Here is a 12775-nt window from a genome sequence, read left to right on the forward strand (position 1 = left end):
TGTGTGCTTATTCTAATTTCTTTCTTTTAATTCTTTTAAAATGTCCGTAAAGCACTTTGTAAACCCTGTGGTTAAAACAGAATTGATTGAATATCAATCCCAAATACGCTGGATTAGTCACCGAGGGCCGTTTGAGACCCATGTGGTACTTTACTTGTGCCATAAAAAAATTAAAAACTCATAAGTCACCCTACCCCCCCCCCCCCACCCGCCCACCACCACCACAAGCACCCTCCTCCCAATGCGCTGTGCATAAGACGGGGATTAAAGAAGGATTGGTGGGATTAGCAGGGGATTTCACAATTTAGCGACTCTTCTCTGCTCTCCCGGATACCGACGGACTCTGTTAATGAGGTGCTCAACGCGACTGACTCCGGATCAAATAAAATCAAACATCTGATTTCTTATGGACAGGTGGGAGACGGCAGCATTGCAGACATGTAGGCGGGACGAGGGATGAGGCAGGGAGAACGCGATCGGGGGGGGGCGTGACAACTGGACACACGTAAACATGGCAGGACTGATAGCTAGTTATGGGCAGAACAGAATGCTGGGAATTCTGCATGCCATTAACCGAAGCGGGAGGGATTAGCGTGATCGGCTAGATGACCTGTGTGCATATAAGCGAGAGAAAAAAAGGGGGGCTTGGGGCTAAGAAATCTTAACTGGGAAACAGCTGAGGCAGTGGAGGGGGGGGGGCAAATTAACAGCACAACACATTGTGACTCCAGGTAAAACGCTATTTCCCTGACCCCCCCCCCCCCCAAAAGTGTGCACAGCAAATCACGGACGTTTAACCCAGATCGTAACACTCACTGCAGGAGGACTGTAAGCCCCCCCCCCCCCCACCACCTGGTAGGCAACCCCTGACCAAAAAGGAGGTGGCGGAGTAAGCCGCTGCAGTGCATCCTGGGAGTGTCCTGGGTAATTTACAGCCTGCTACTTTTACATGGACTCACATGCACGCACACCCACCGAGGAGATGCTTCTAATTAGTCTGGGACGGCAGGCAGAACCATATGTAAGTGAGAAGACCTGCCCAAACCCCAACACCACCCCTCCCCCCCCCCCCGCCTCACAGTTGATGAATGGTGTGTGTACCGAGCCAACTGGGGCTGGCGCCAGACCTTGGTGATGAGTTACACCTCTTGCCAACCAATAAGCCAACTCCACCCCCCCCCCCCAACACAGCCTGGCAGCAGGTATAAATCTGGGAGAACAATCCCGATTGAATGAGTTATCAGCCCCGGCCGTGAAGACCATCCTGTGGCAATAAGAGATGCCCCCCCCCCTCCACACACACCTCCCCATCCGCTCCCACCCGCCCACCCCAGGACAGCCCCAGGCCAGCCCCAGGCTGTCTGTGGTCCACCTTCCTACAACACTCTCTCTCTTTTCTTCCCCTCCAAAGTCTGTGACCACAAGGCCAAACTCAAATGCTTCTGGGGGGGGGGTTCACGCCAAGACATGCACACAGCAGGGCCCCCCATGACTCTTTTCATCAAGTGGGAGGAAGTGCTCAGGCCAGGAAGTGCATCCAGAGGAATCTTGCTAGCAGCAAACAGAAAAGGGCTTAAGGATTATCTGACATAGACGGCAGCCAGAGCTGGGGACAGGTGCCGGCCAGACAGGCAACAGCACCAAAACACTCCCCAGAAAAGTGGATGCACTAAAGCACTTGCGGCGGTATATTGTAACTAACATGGACAATTCCTCTTCTTTCCTCCCCAATCCGGCTTCTCGGAATTCTGTCCCGATAAGTTGCTTCCAACTGTTCCTCCCAACCAATCCGCATCTAGGCTGCGTCCCATTCCGTCATCCTGGGACGACAGAGCCTTCACGACGTCCGTAATTTGCATTCGAACCTGAAGCTGCTTGCGTGTACGTCTTGGGGACTGAAGATAGACCAATGCCAATGGAATGTTTTAATCTCCGGGGCAAATGGCACGAGGCACGGAAAACTGGCACACATTGAGAACGGGCAGTGGGAGAGACACAGAATTAATGTGGACGAAGGGGTGGGCTTTGTCTGAAGAATGCACCCCTGTCCCCAAACACAGGAAAATGAGGACACGTCTGCCAGACCCCAAGCGTCAATCTGCGGACCACCGTTCCAAAAGGCGTAATAAATCACGCGATGAAGCCAGGACACTAATCTTGCCGGCTATAAATCACCGATAAGAGCGAGATTAAATCCTGCCAGCCGTTCTCCGTCTCTTCTATTCCATTTCTCGCTAACCGCGCGTTCCACAAAATCAGACTCCGTGGGACGTTCCGGTCGGCTGCCGAAGCTACACCGCCGATTCTCCAGCGGAAAAGGGCCCCCTCGCTTTGTGGAGCGATTCAGCGTACGCGGCATTAGATAAACGTTTGGGCATCGGACACAGATCCAGAGCTCCCAGACACAGCAGAAGGCGGGGGAGAGGGTGTCACTGATGGGAGGGGATGCTTGCAAGACATACAGCCTCCGGGCGTAAACAGCCTTCCGAACCAGAGGACCGAACAACGACCTGCAGGCAGTCGCTCTGGCCATCTGGGCATGCAGATGGTCTGTGGGGGTGTGGGGTGCAACATTTTTGACCTGCTGCAGTCGCTATGCTGGAATTCACATCCCACATGACACCACACGCTCAGAACAGAGGAGCTCAGCAATCCCAGCCTGTCTGTTTAAAGCAACACGTTGCGGGCAGATGGGCAAAGTGTTTGACAGCAAGCCAGGTGCGTGCGTGTGCACACCAGCGCCCTCACCTGGCAGGTCGGAGAACAGCAGGATGCACTCGTTAAAGCCGTTGGCCAGCAGGCGGTCGCGCAGCTGCTGCAAGATGGCCACACCGATGCAGAAAGGGAAGGAGGAGTTTCCCAGCAGCAGTGTGTCCCACAGGTGGAAGATCTTGTGTAGAGGGAACACATCTGGGGGGGGGGGGGGCACAGGGAATTGCATGGTCACCCCAGATCACAAAAAGACATCAGAGGTTCAACATGCACACCATACAACCAGAGAACCAGCGTTCAACCCAAAAGTCACAGCTAAAATACCCCAGTGTAAAAAGCCCTCAAAGACAAATGTAAAAAGAGCAGGTTTGGGCAAATACACCCCAGGTGAGGCATAATTATAGATTATTAGGGAGAAATTCCTGCAGGACCTGTTTCAGCCCAGACAAAGTTTGTCCACAAGGCTGGTCATGGTTATGGGGAATAAACTACTAAGAGAAGAGGGGAGTACACTGTACAACACACAGCACCGGGCCATGCTTATGTCAAAGAATGAGCCAGAATGTTCACTGGAAGAGGAGCTTACAGTTCACCCAGTTCTCCTCCATTCAGCAAAGTTTACTCTGCTATTACTGCTAGACTTTAATCGGGTTAAGAACTTGGCTCACTGCAACATTTAGTGCTAAAGTGCAGTGACCAATTCAACAACTTCGAATACAATGTCAATAATAATTATAAAAACAATAATAATCTTTGTTGTCATCTCTGCATGAGATATACTAAGATTGCTGTGTAGGCTGTGTTGGGAGTGTAGAGTGGGCAAGGCCACAGGTGTTGGGGGGGAGCTCAGCCTGCGAGGAACAGCTAATGGCTAACGGCTAACCTGCTAATGGATAATCGCTAACAGCTAACTTGCTAATCGCTAACGGCTAAATGCTAGGAGGAGAACATCAGTTCACTGATACCAGCCTTGCAGCTCCCAGTCCAGGGAGCTATGGGAGGTCCATGGATCAAAACATATATTAGGGGAGAGTCACAAAAAAATAAAAAATATATCGCATTCCTTGCCACCGCTGAGTGAGGTGACAGAGGGAATTAATTAAACGTGGTACAGGGACAGGAAAGTATGGACCCCCCACTCGGAAAGGGGCGGGGCGGGGCTTGCTCGCGGTCCCTCAGACAAAACCGCTCATTATACACCCCACCCCCCTGTGGAGCTGGCAAGTGTGAACGCACAGCACTAATCAAATCAAAGCCACTCAGCACTAATCTTCTTTGTGAGAGCTCCGCCCCTTCCTTATTAAACATATTAAACACAGTGCCACTTAAAAACCTATACGCCTCGAACCCGAATCCACGCAGCTACACATCAGACTAAATCGCTAACAGGGCCTGAGCCACAAAATGTGTCCACAGGGGGACGATACGGCTTACAAACATTTTAAAAACATACCTATATGCTAAAGAAAAATGGTGCCCTTCTTTCATTAAGAATCAGAAATCTTAATCATTAATAAATAGCACTGCAGTAACTTTCTGTAACAGAGAAGAACATTAGCGCCACTGCACTGCAAATCATAACAGGGAAATAAACGTTAATAGGCAGTAAAATACAAAGGACTTCACATGAGCCGTGTCCGCTTCTCCCTTCAGAGAGACGTTAAAGCTGGGAGCTGGGGCAGCGTCAGCTTCAGCCTGTCCGCCTGCCGTCCTGCTCCTCCCAACCCAAGGAAGGTGCCAGAGGAGTAAAGAGAGTGTTCTTACGTGTAAACATGGTGAGGAACCAGGGGATGGCGTAGAGCTGGAGAGAGAGAGGAAGACGGGATCATTCAAAAGAGCATTCAAGAGGCCTGTCCATCCGTCCGCCCATCCGTCCGTCCATCCATCCATCCATCAGTACTTAGGGGGAGCCTAGAATCTCTCCCGAGCAGCACAAGGCACAAGGAAGGGGTTCACCCCTGAATGGGACACGTGTCAGAGGTGCTTTATTAAAACTTAAGCCGTTGATCTTCCTGTGTCGTGCAGGGAGTGACCTTTCCGACCCGAATGGGCTTACAAGATCCGCCGATAGGTGGTTTTAAAATCAGACAGAGCAGGACTGCAAGCCTCTCGATTAGTGAGACAGAATGTATGGATACCCTAATTACTGTCTGGTTGGGGGGCGGGGGGGGCACAAGAAGCCCCCCCGCATTCATTTTCAGGCTCATTCAAGCCGATGACTAACAAAAGAGGAGAAAAAGCCACCCCGCCCCCCCCCCACTCGAGGATTATTCTGCAGCACTTCCAAAACTAGCACAGAAACAGGTCAGTTTCAGTAACAGATGAAAAGGTGGTGGGGTAAATGTTTTTTTTAGATGTTTTTAGACAAAACGGACATTTTTAAAAACGCCGTGCATTAGCTGGGGGATTCAGTCTGATCCGCCAGCTTATTACCATGACGGCAGTCGCCTCGATGAGACCGTGTGGCATTTCGGCGGGCACATGACCCACCGTGACAGGCCGCCAACCTCAATTAGGCCGCGTTATCACAACATGCAGCCAACGTATCTACAGCAACGGGCGAAGTCAGCAGACCACCGCTGTGATTCCAGGGGACGCCGATGTTCATTAAGTGGAAGCTGGAACCAAACACGACGACATGGGGTGTTAAGATTTTTTTTTTTTTTGGGGGGGGGGGGGGGGGGTGTCTACCGGACACAATGCCCCAGTTTGAGAATCCTTAAAAGGTTCTCAGCGGGGCTGCAGGCTCTTTGATCTCACACTTTCAGCAGGTAGCCGTAAGTAATGTCCAGAAGATCAAAACGAAGCCCGGAATGGATGCTTTTAACGTGAAGGACGATGAGGCTGAATCAGAGTGAGGCTGTGTCTCCGTAACCAACAGACAGGCCTTGGAAGACAGCCTGTTACAATGGGACTTCCTTACTGCCAGGTCAGACCGAGCCGTCTTAAGGCCAGATACAAAAAGGCCAGGCGCCAGGGTCCACAAAACAGCCGCCGCAAGAGCTCCACTGGAGCGTGGCTGGGGTCCAGTCCCGTCTCCGTGACAACAGCATCGAAGAATGTGACTGGGCCGCTCGCTCACGCCCCCTGTCTGCCGACAGCCTCCCTCGCTGGAACACTCACGTCCGGTATGAAGCCGATCTCATTCAGATGGTTGCTGAGCTCGGGGTCGTGGAAGCCGATCAGCTGGGAGAAGACAGTCAGGTATTCTGGGCAGGAAGAGGCGCGACAAAACAGAGTGGTCAGTAGAGGTGGCTACTGTCGACTGCCTTTTATACATTTCTACATTTACAGCACTTGTTTCGTTAACTGATGTTATTTCGTTATCCTTCTTCCTTGCTTATTGCACAGTCTGTACAGTGAGTAGTAAACGCACTTCACTGCTGGCATAATGCTATATCCCCGCTTTTGACAAATAAAACTCTTGAAACTTGATTTAACAACGTAAACACAACTTCTTAAGCTGCAGTGCATGTCTTCAGGATTGTGGTTAATCATTTTAATTGCCAAGACAAAACAAACCAATGTCGACCTAAATTCTCCTGAAAAAAAAGTATGTTCTACGAATACATTTTCGCTCGTTTTCCGTGTCTGGTGTCCTCCACGCACTGTGCAGATACTCCAGTTTCTGCCTGCAGTCCCAACATGAAGGTCGGCTGCCTCTAAGTTGCCCAAGCGTGTGATTAAGTGTGTGTGTGTATGTATGCACCCTGATATGGACTGGCATCCTATCCAGAGTATCTCCCAGCTTGCTACACTGTCCTGCCTGACACAGGCTCCAGACCCCCACTACTCTGAACTAAATTTCAAACTCAGAGAAGTGGCCAGAAGATGGATGGATAGATGGATGGATGGATGGAATGCAAGTTCTTACTCTGGAGAGCTAACAAACTCTCAGGCACACTTTGGACCCACGGCACGCACTCCCTCGAATCAGCACACGCTGCGGCGGGCGGGCTGGTTGTCTGAGAGGCCCAGAGATTCCTCCAAACATCTGCCGCATGTTGATGGAGATCCCGGAAGCCGCATTCCAGCAGTTACCCAAGAAAACGCCCCTGATGGCTGACTGAGGACCGGCGGCTTCGTCTGTGCCCGTCTGTCAGGTGACAGCCCGTCTGAAGCCCCCTCCAGGGATTTGGGCTAAGTTTGTCATAAATGCCCGAAAGAATTCACACTAGCAGAGAAAGGGGCTTGCTGACATTTTCACAGGCCGGGACGCTAATGCACGTCTGAGCCTAAATGTAAACAGAGCTAACGCAACACATGCAGTAGTTTACCTTGTATTTGACAGATGGTTTAACCTACTTAAACTTTTGTGCGAGCTGGGCGTGGGATGGCCGTGGGATGGGCATGGGATGGGCGTGGGTGGGTGGGCAGGCAGGGAATGTCCGCATCGTGTCCCATCGCCTAAACAGGCTACATGTCATCGTAAAAGCCCAGGAGGCCAGCTCACCTTGAATGACGTGAGAGTTGTCCTTCAGGAAGAAATTGTACAGGTACTTGGGGATGAACGCAGACATGCAGGCGTAGGCTAGAGCTGGACGACAAAGGGCAGCATGGAGCTTCAGATCATCACAGCACAGTTCTCCAAGTTCCACGAGCACAGTATTATGAGCAAAGCAGGATTCACAGACATCGGACGGACATTTTTATTTTTTTTTTTACCTTCATTGTTGAAATTCAAGTAAAGGAATGGTGCGCACAGGGAATCCAGACCTGGAAAGACACGGCAAACAATCATTTTTGTTTTCATATGTATGACTTCTAGGATTAAAGGGAAATTAGGGAAATGCAAGCAATCTGCAAGATCACAGGAGTTCTTAATAAAAAGTGATTAAGGAGGAGGGCCCGGTTTTTTCAGACCTTTATGCCATTACTGCCATCTAGTGGACACAAACGTATAACGCAGCCAAAAGCCTCATAACTAGAGAGTCAGAAAATGAACCCTGTCTCCTCAAAGTTGTGTCACAGGACATGCTGCCCCTGTATGTGCGTGTGTGTGTGTTTCTTTGTTAGATTTCTGTGTATTGGGGAGTGGGGTCAACGCACCCTGCCAGTAGACCAGGTCAGGGTGGGACACCACCCAGGCTTTCAGCACCCTCCTGAACTTCACGTGTCCTTGTGGGGAAGACAGCAGCTCATCGTACTGGTGGCACCTGGGGATGTCCACCTCAATCTGCCGGGGGGGGGGGGGGGGGTATAAACTCAGAACATCCCAGATTCCAGGAGGGGCATCAAATGTCAAACGAATTAGAGGAACATCACTGTAGCCCTTTATATAAGGAACATGGATAACATACTTCGAGATTCATCTGCTCACCTGTCGGTCCGTCGGAATGGGAGTGTCTTTATCAATGCTGTCATATTTGGCTTGAATGTCCCCCTAAAGAGAAACACCAGCCCCCGTCACCAGACACCTACGGTGAGCTCGCTCACCCCCACCACCCCCAACGGACACAGGCACCCTCCCACCTCGATGCCCAGCAGTGTAGCCCAAGCCAGGCCCCGCAGGAGAGGCGGGATGTCCACTCGTGCTTCCTTCCAGACCAGGTTCTTCTTGTATGGGTACGCCTACAGAAAACAGGCACAGAAAGGATGACCCAGAGGCTGAGAAGGACCCCATGGTCAGCACAGTAAAGCCCAATCGGCGACTCACCCCAAAGACCTAGTCGGCTAGTTAAGATATATTACAAATCTGATTAATAATTAATTTAGCACCACGTTTCTCAACCACTGGGCCGCGACCCAATCTGTATGGGCAGCGAATTTAAAACCGAGACTGGCCATTGGTCCGTATAGGGCCGCCAGCACCACGCTTAAATCTAACCATGATGCATTGCGTCAGGACCAGAATGCATTGCTTTATGCTAGCGCTGTAAGCGGCTGCATGAAGTCGAACGCACCCATCGTTACGATGGTGAAGTTTCTGAAGCGCAAAGAAAAAAGTTGATGCTGCGGTAAACAAAAAGCCCAAATTCCTCCGACAAATACAACCCAGAACACATGAAATATGGATCTGCCAGGGGAGGTGATGATGCGGAGCCCAAGGCACAGTGTGTGCAGTGTGGATTAACACTTTCAAGCGAGGCTCTAAAACCATCAAAACTGAAGCGGCATATCGAAACAAAGCACCCACAACGGTGGGTAGAAAAACCACTGGAGTACCTTCAGCGAAAACATGACGGACTACAACTGCAGAAGCAGACAGTTGTCTCCCTATCGACACAGTCTAAAACTGTCCTGAAGACCAGCTACTTGGTAGCTAGGCGTGTTGTCCAGCGCAAGAAAGCTTTCACCATCGCTGAAGAATTGGTGTTGCCAGCCGCCGCCGATATGTGCCGCGAGATGATCGGAGAAGCGACTGCAAGAAAGCTATCACAAGTACCGCTTTCGAATGATACTGTAAATAGGCAGATAGCCGAAATGGGCTCAGATATACATAGTCAGATTCTACAAAGAATTAAAGTCCATATTATGCACTACAGATGGATGAATCCACTGATATTCCCAACGCATCGCTGCTGTTAGCTTTTGTGAGATACCTTTGGGGTGCTTGTTCTCATGAAGATTTGCTATTTTGCGTTGAACTTCCAACCAGAACAGCTGCACAGGAATGTTTCCGTTGCCTGGATCATTATTAAATCCAGGGGAATGGGCCAGAGTGGAAAAACTGTGTTGGAATATGCAGTGATGGTTGCCGCCCGCATCAATGGCGGGAAGACACACAGGTGGTGTTAACTTGATAAAATGTGACTGATATATGGCCTACATTATAGTTTTATATTGCAACATTAACTTTTATTTTAAGCAAATTCTCGACAGGGCACCAGATGCGAAATGGACACGCTGTTTTCTGCATCGCAGAAAGTTTAGCATCGAAAAAGATGTCGCCACAGTTACGCGAGGTGATGAATGTGGCTGTGAAAACGGTAAACTACATCGAGAAGAGTGCCGTGAACGCCATGTGCTTTTCTGTATTATGCGAGGGTATGGATTCAGGACATGGTCAGCTGCTGTGTCACAGTGAGGTGAAATGGTTATCAAGGCAGGTCTTTAGTCGCTTGTTTTAGCTAAGACACGAAGCACAGTGTTTTCTAGCAGTGAAGAAATCCTCACTGGCAAACAATTATGCAGATGTTACATTCTTGCCTCAGCTGGCTTATACGGCTGATATTTTTGCACAACTGAATCAGTTAAACCTTTCAATTCAGGGCAAAAACAGCAACATCTTTCTTGTTGCTGACAAGATTGAGGGATTTAAGAGGAAGCTGTCACTATGGGCAAAGCGTGTTCAGGAGGAAAGGATGGAAATGTTTTGGAAAACACTCCACATGTGGGTATAACAGAAACAGTCACCAAGCACCTATCACAGCTGGCTGAGAAATTTGTGGAAAACTTCCCAGATGATACCAGTGGTGGCAATATGTGGATGCTGGACCCGTTTTCTGTCGACCCACAAGCTGATGACATTGTTCTTCCCACAGAGTTAGAAGAACAGCTAATGGAGCTGTCAGCAGACAACAGTTTAAAGTTGCAGCTGACCAAATTAGACTTTTTGGATCTCAGCATCAAAGGAATACCCCGGCCTTGCACTTACGGCTGTACAATTTCTTCTGACTATCACAACAAAATACTTGTGTGAATCCGGCTTTTCCACTGTGACCACAACCAAGACCAAAGCCAGGAACGGACTTATGGCATCCTTGGAGGCCTATCTAAGAGTCAGTCTCTCATCCATCCCACCAAGACTGGATCTACTGGTCTCTCAGAGGCAAACTCAAGCATCACACCGACTCTGAAAGTAAGGAAGTACTATTATTTTAAGAATTTAGATTACAGTTACAGAATTGTGCTTTCAATCTCACTAAATCAGAATATGAAAGTTAAATTTTTGTTTTTTTCCCCAACACAGAAAAGGAGATAAACACCGAAGGCAGCTGAAGGCTCATTTAGTAATTTAGCAATTTTGAGACTGTTCTTGTTAGCTTTTGAGTTATGAATAAAATAAAACTTTGATATATCTGCAGTACCTTGTATGTTGGTACCTTTTTCTGAAATGTAAATGTTTTCGTGCCAAAGAAATTAAACTTTTTATTAAATATTTTTTTTTAAAACTTGGTTATTAAATACCATCTATCGTGGCCCAGGGGTTCTTGGGAACATGCTGTGACAGACAGGTGGGCCTTTCATGTTGAGAAGCTTGAGAACCATCGATTTAGCAGACACTGTTATTCAAAGCCGGGTCACCCGGTCCCTTGAGCAACTGGGGATTATGGGCCTTGATCAGGGACTCAGCTGACTCTGGGATCTGAACCAACAACCTTCTGAGTAGTTTCTTGGACAAAGCCCACCAATTCGGGCGGTAAGGTTGGGGTGGGGGGGGTAGGGGCTTACCTGCAGAATGCGGTCGAAGAGGACGATACGCAGCAGCTGATACTCAGTGTCGCGCTCGCGGATGATGAGGGGGAGCGTCACGGCCGCGGGCAATTCGTTGCTGCTGTTGGAGTGTGGGAGGCTGCTCTGCCTGCGGGGACATATAGCAGGCTTGCTGGTTACCGGGGAGACGCATCCGTTCACACGGCAACGCAGATGTGTAGCGTCAAATGAACGTTTTACATTACTGAGGAGCTTTAGTCTCATAGTGAAAGCCAAGCGTTTTACATTTGTGAGATCAAAAGAGGCTTTGTCATTTGTAGAAATACGAAAATAAGTACATTGGAAGGTGTTTTTTCGCATAAAACGTCTTGCTATCCACAAATATACAGGAGTAACAGCAAAGCTTGGGGTCGGAGCCGGTCAGCCATCCATCTGGGGCATTTTTCAGGATTCAAACCAGCACCCTTCTGATCACAGAGACCCAACCTGCTGAGCCGCTCACTGCCCCCAAGTGTTCCTTAACTACAACCGCAACCGCTGGTTGGTCACAAGACGCAATGGATTAAAAACTCAGAGAACATTAATTATTAAAATCAGTTCATCAGTTAGTAACAACGTCAACAGCCTAATGATTAAGAATGTGGTTTGAAAGCTCTTAACGTGCGACAGGGTGAGGAGTGAATAAGTGCAGATGGATAGGATGCCTTCTGGCACAGGAAGGCTTCACGTTCACATCTATTAAGCAATCAGAAGCAAATTAAATATTCATACTCATCCTCCAGTAATGGGTAATATGCTTCTCCTGCGACGTCCGTCAGCCTCTGCAGATGAGGGCAAATAGGCAGTGATTTAGTAGCTCCGTTTCCAACTCACAAAACGACAAAGCTGTACTAAAGAGTATCTACCACGGCAACTGTAACAAGCCGAATTCCGGAAAAGTTGCGCCGTTCTTTAAATTTACATAAAATGAAAAGACTTTCAAATCACATGAGCCAATATTTTATTCACAACAGAAAATAGATATCACAACAAATGTTTACACTGAGAAATTCTACAAATTTGATGTTTGCTACAAGTCTCAAATTAGTTGGGACAGGGGCATGTTTAACATGGTGCAGGTTCCGAAGAAGAGGTGTGATGTGCGAGAATCTAGAGACATTAAAAGATCAGTCTTGCAGCTGCATTCTGGATCAGCTAAAGTGACCTTGTTGCCTTCAGTGAAAGACTAGCCATAAGGGAGTTGCAGTAGTCCAACTTGGAGATGACCAAGGATTGGACGAGTAGCTGAGTAGCGTCTGTCGTGAGAAAGGGGCGAATCCTTCTAAATGTTGTAGAGAAGGTATCTGCAGGACCTGGACAGGTTGTTAATGTGTGACGAGAATGACAATTCATCATCCAGAATGACACAGAGACTTCTTACTATTTTTGAGGGGACAATAATTGAGTTTTCAAAGGAAATGGCAAGATCAAGAGTCGGTGATGAATTGCCTTTGATGTACAGCAGTTCAGTCTTACTGGGGTTTAGCTTGAGGTGGTGGGATGTCATTCAAGAGGAGATATCAGTCAGGCAGTCTGAGTGTCGAGTTGAGACCTGATGGTCATCGGGTGGAAAGGAAAGAAAGAGTTGAGTGTCATCTGCATAACAATGGTAGGAGACCTTCCCAAGAGAACCCGTGTATAAGGACAA

At 48.8% G+C, this 12775-nt stretch overlaps 1 protein-coding gene across 2 annotated transcripts in view; it reads right to left on the reverse strand.

Annotated features, from left to right (window-relative positions):
- The window catches only part of tbck (TBC1 domain containing kinase), a 38104-nt gene that overhangs the window by 15073 nt on the left and 10256 nt on the right, over positions 1-12775 (reverse strand). For both annotated transcript variants that reach the window (XM_072706938.1, XM_023799302.2), the window contains exons 13-22: positions 11860-11909; positions 11107-11236; positions 8185-8283; positions 8033-8095; positions 7762-7888; positions 7378-7428; positions 7166-7249; positions 5836-5921; positions 4477-4513; positions 2749-2910 (exon numbers count right to left, since the gene is read on the reverse strand). In XM_072706938.1, the coding sequence (XP_072563039.1) occupies positions 2749-2910; positions 4477-4513; positions 5836-5921; positions 7166-7249; positions 7378-7428; positions 7762-7888; positions 8033-8095; positions 8185-8283; positions 11107-11236; positions 11860-11909 (889 nt within the window). The remainder of the gene's footprint in view (positions 1-2748; positions 2911-4476; positions 4514-5835; positions 5922-7165; positions 7250-7377; positions 7429-7761; positions 7889-8032; positions 8096-8184; positions 8284-11106; positions 11237-11859; positions 11910-12775) is intronic.

Source organism: Paramormyrops kingsleyae, chromosome 25, assembly GCF_048594095.1.
Source record: "Paramormyrops kingsleyae isolate MSU_618 chromosome 25, PKINGS_0.4, whole genome shotgun sequence".
Taxonomy (NCBI): domain Eukaryota; kingdom Metazoa; phylum Chordata; class Actinopteri; order Osteoglossiformes; family Mormyridae; genus Paramormyrops; species Paramormyrops kingsleyae.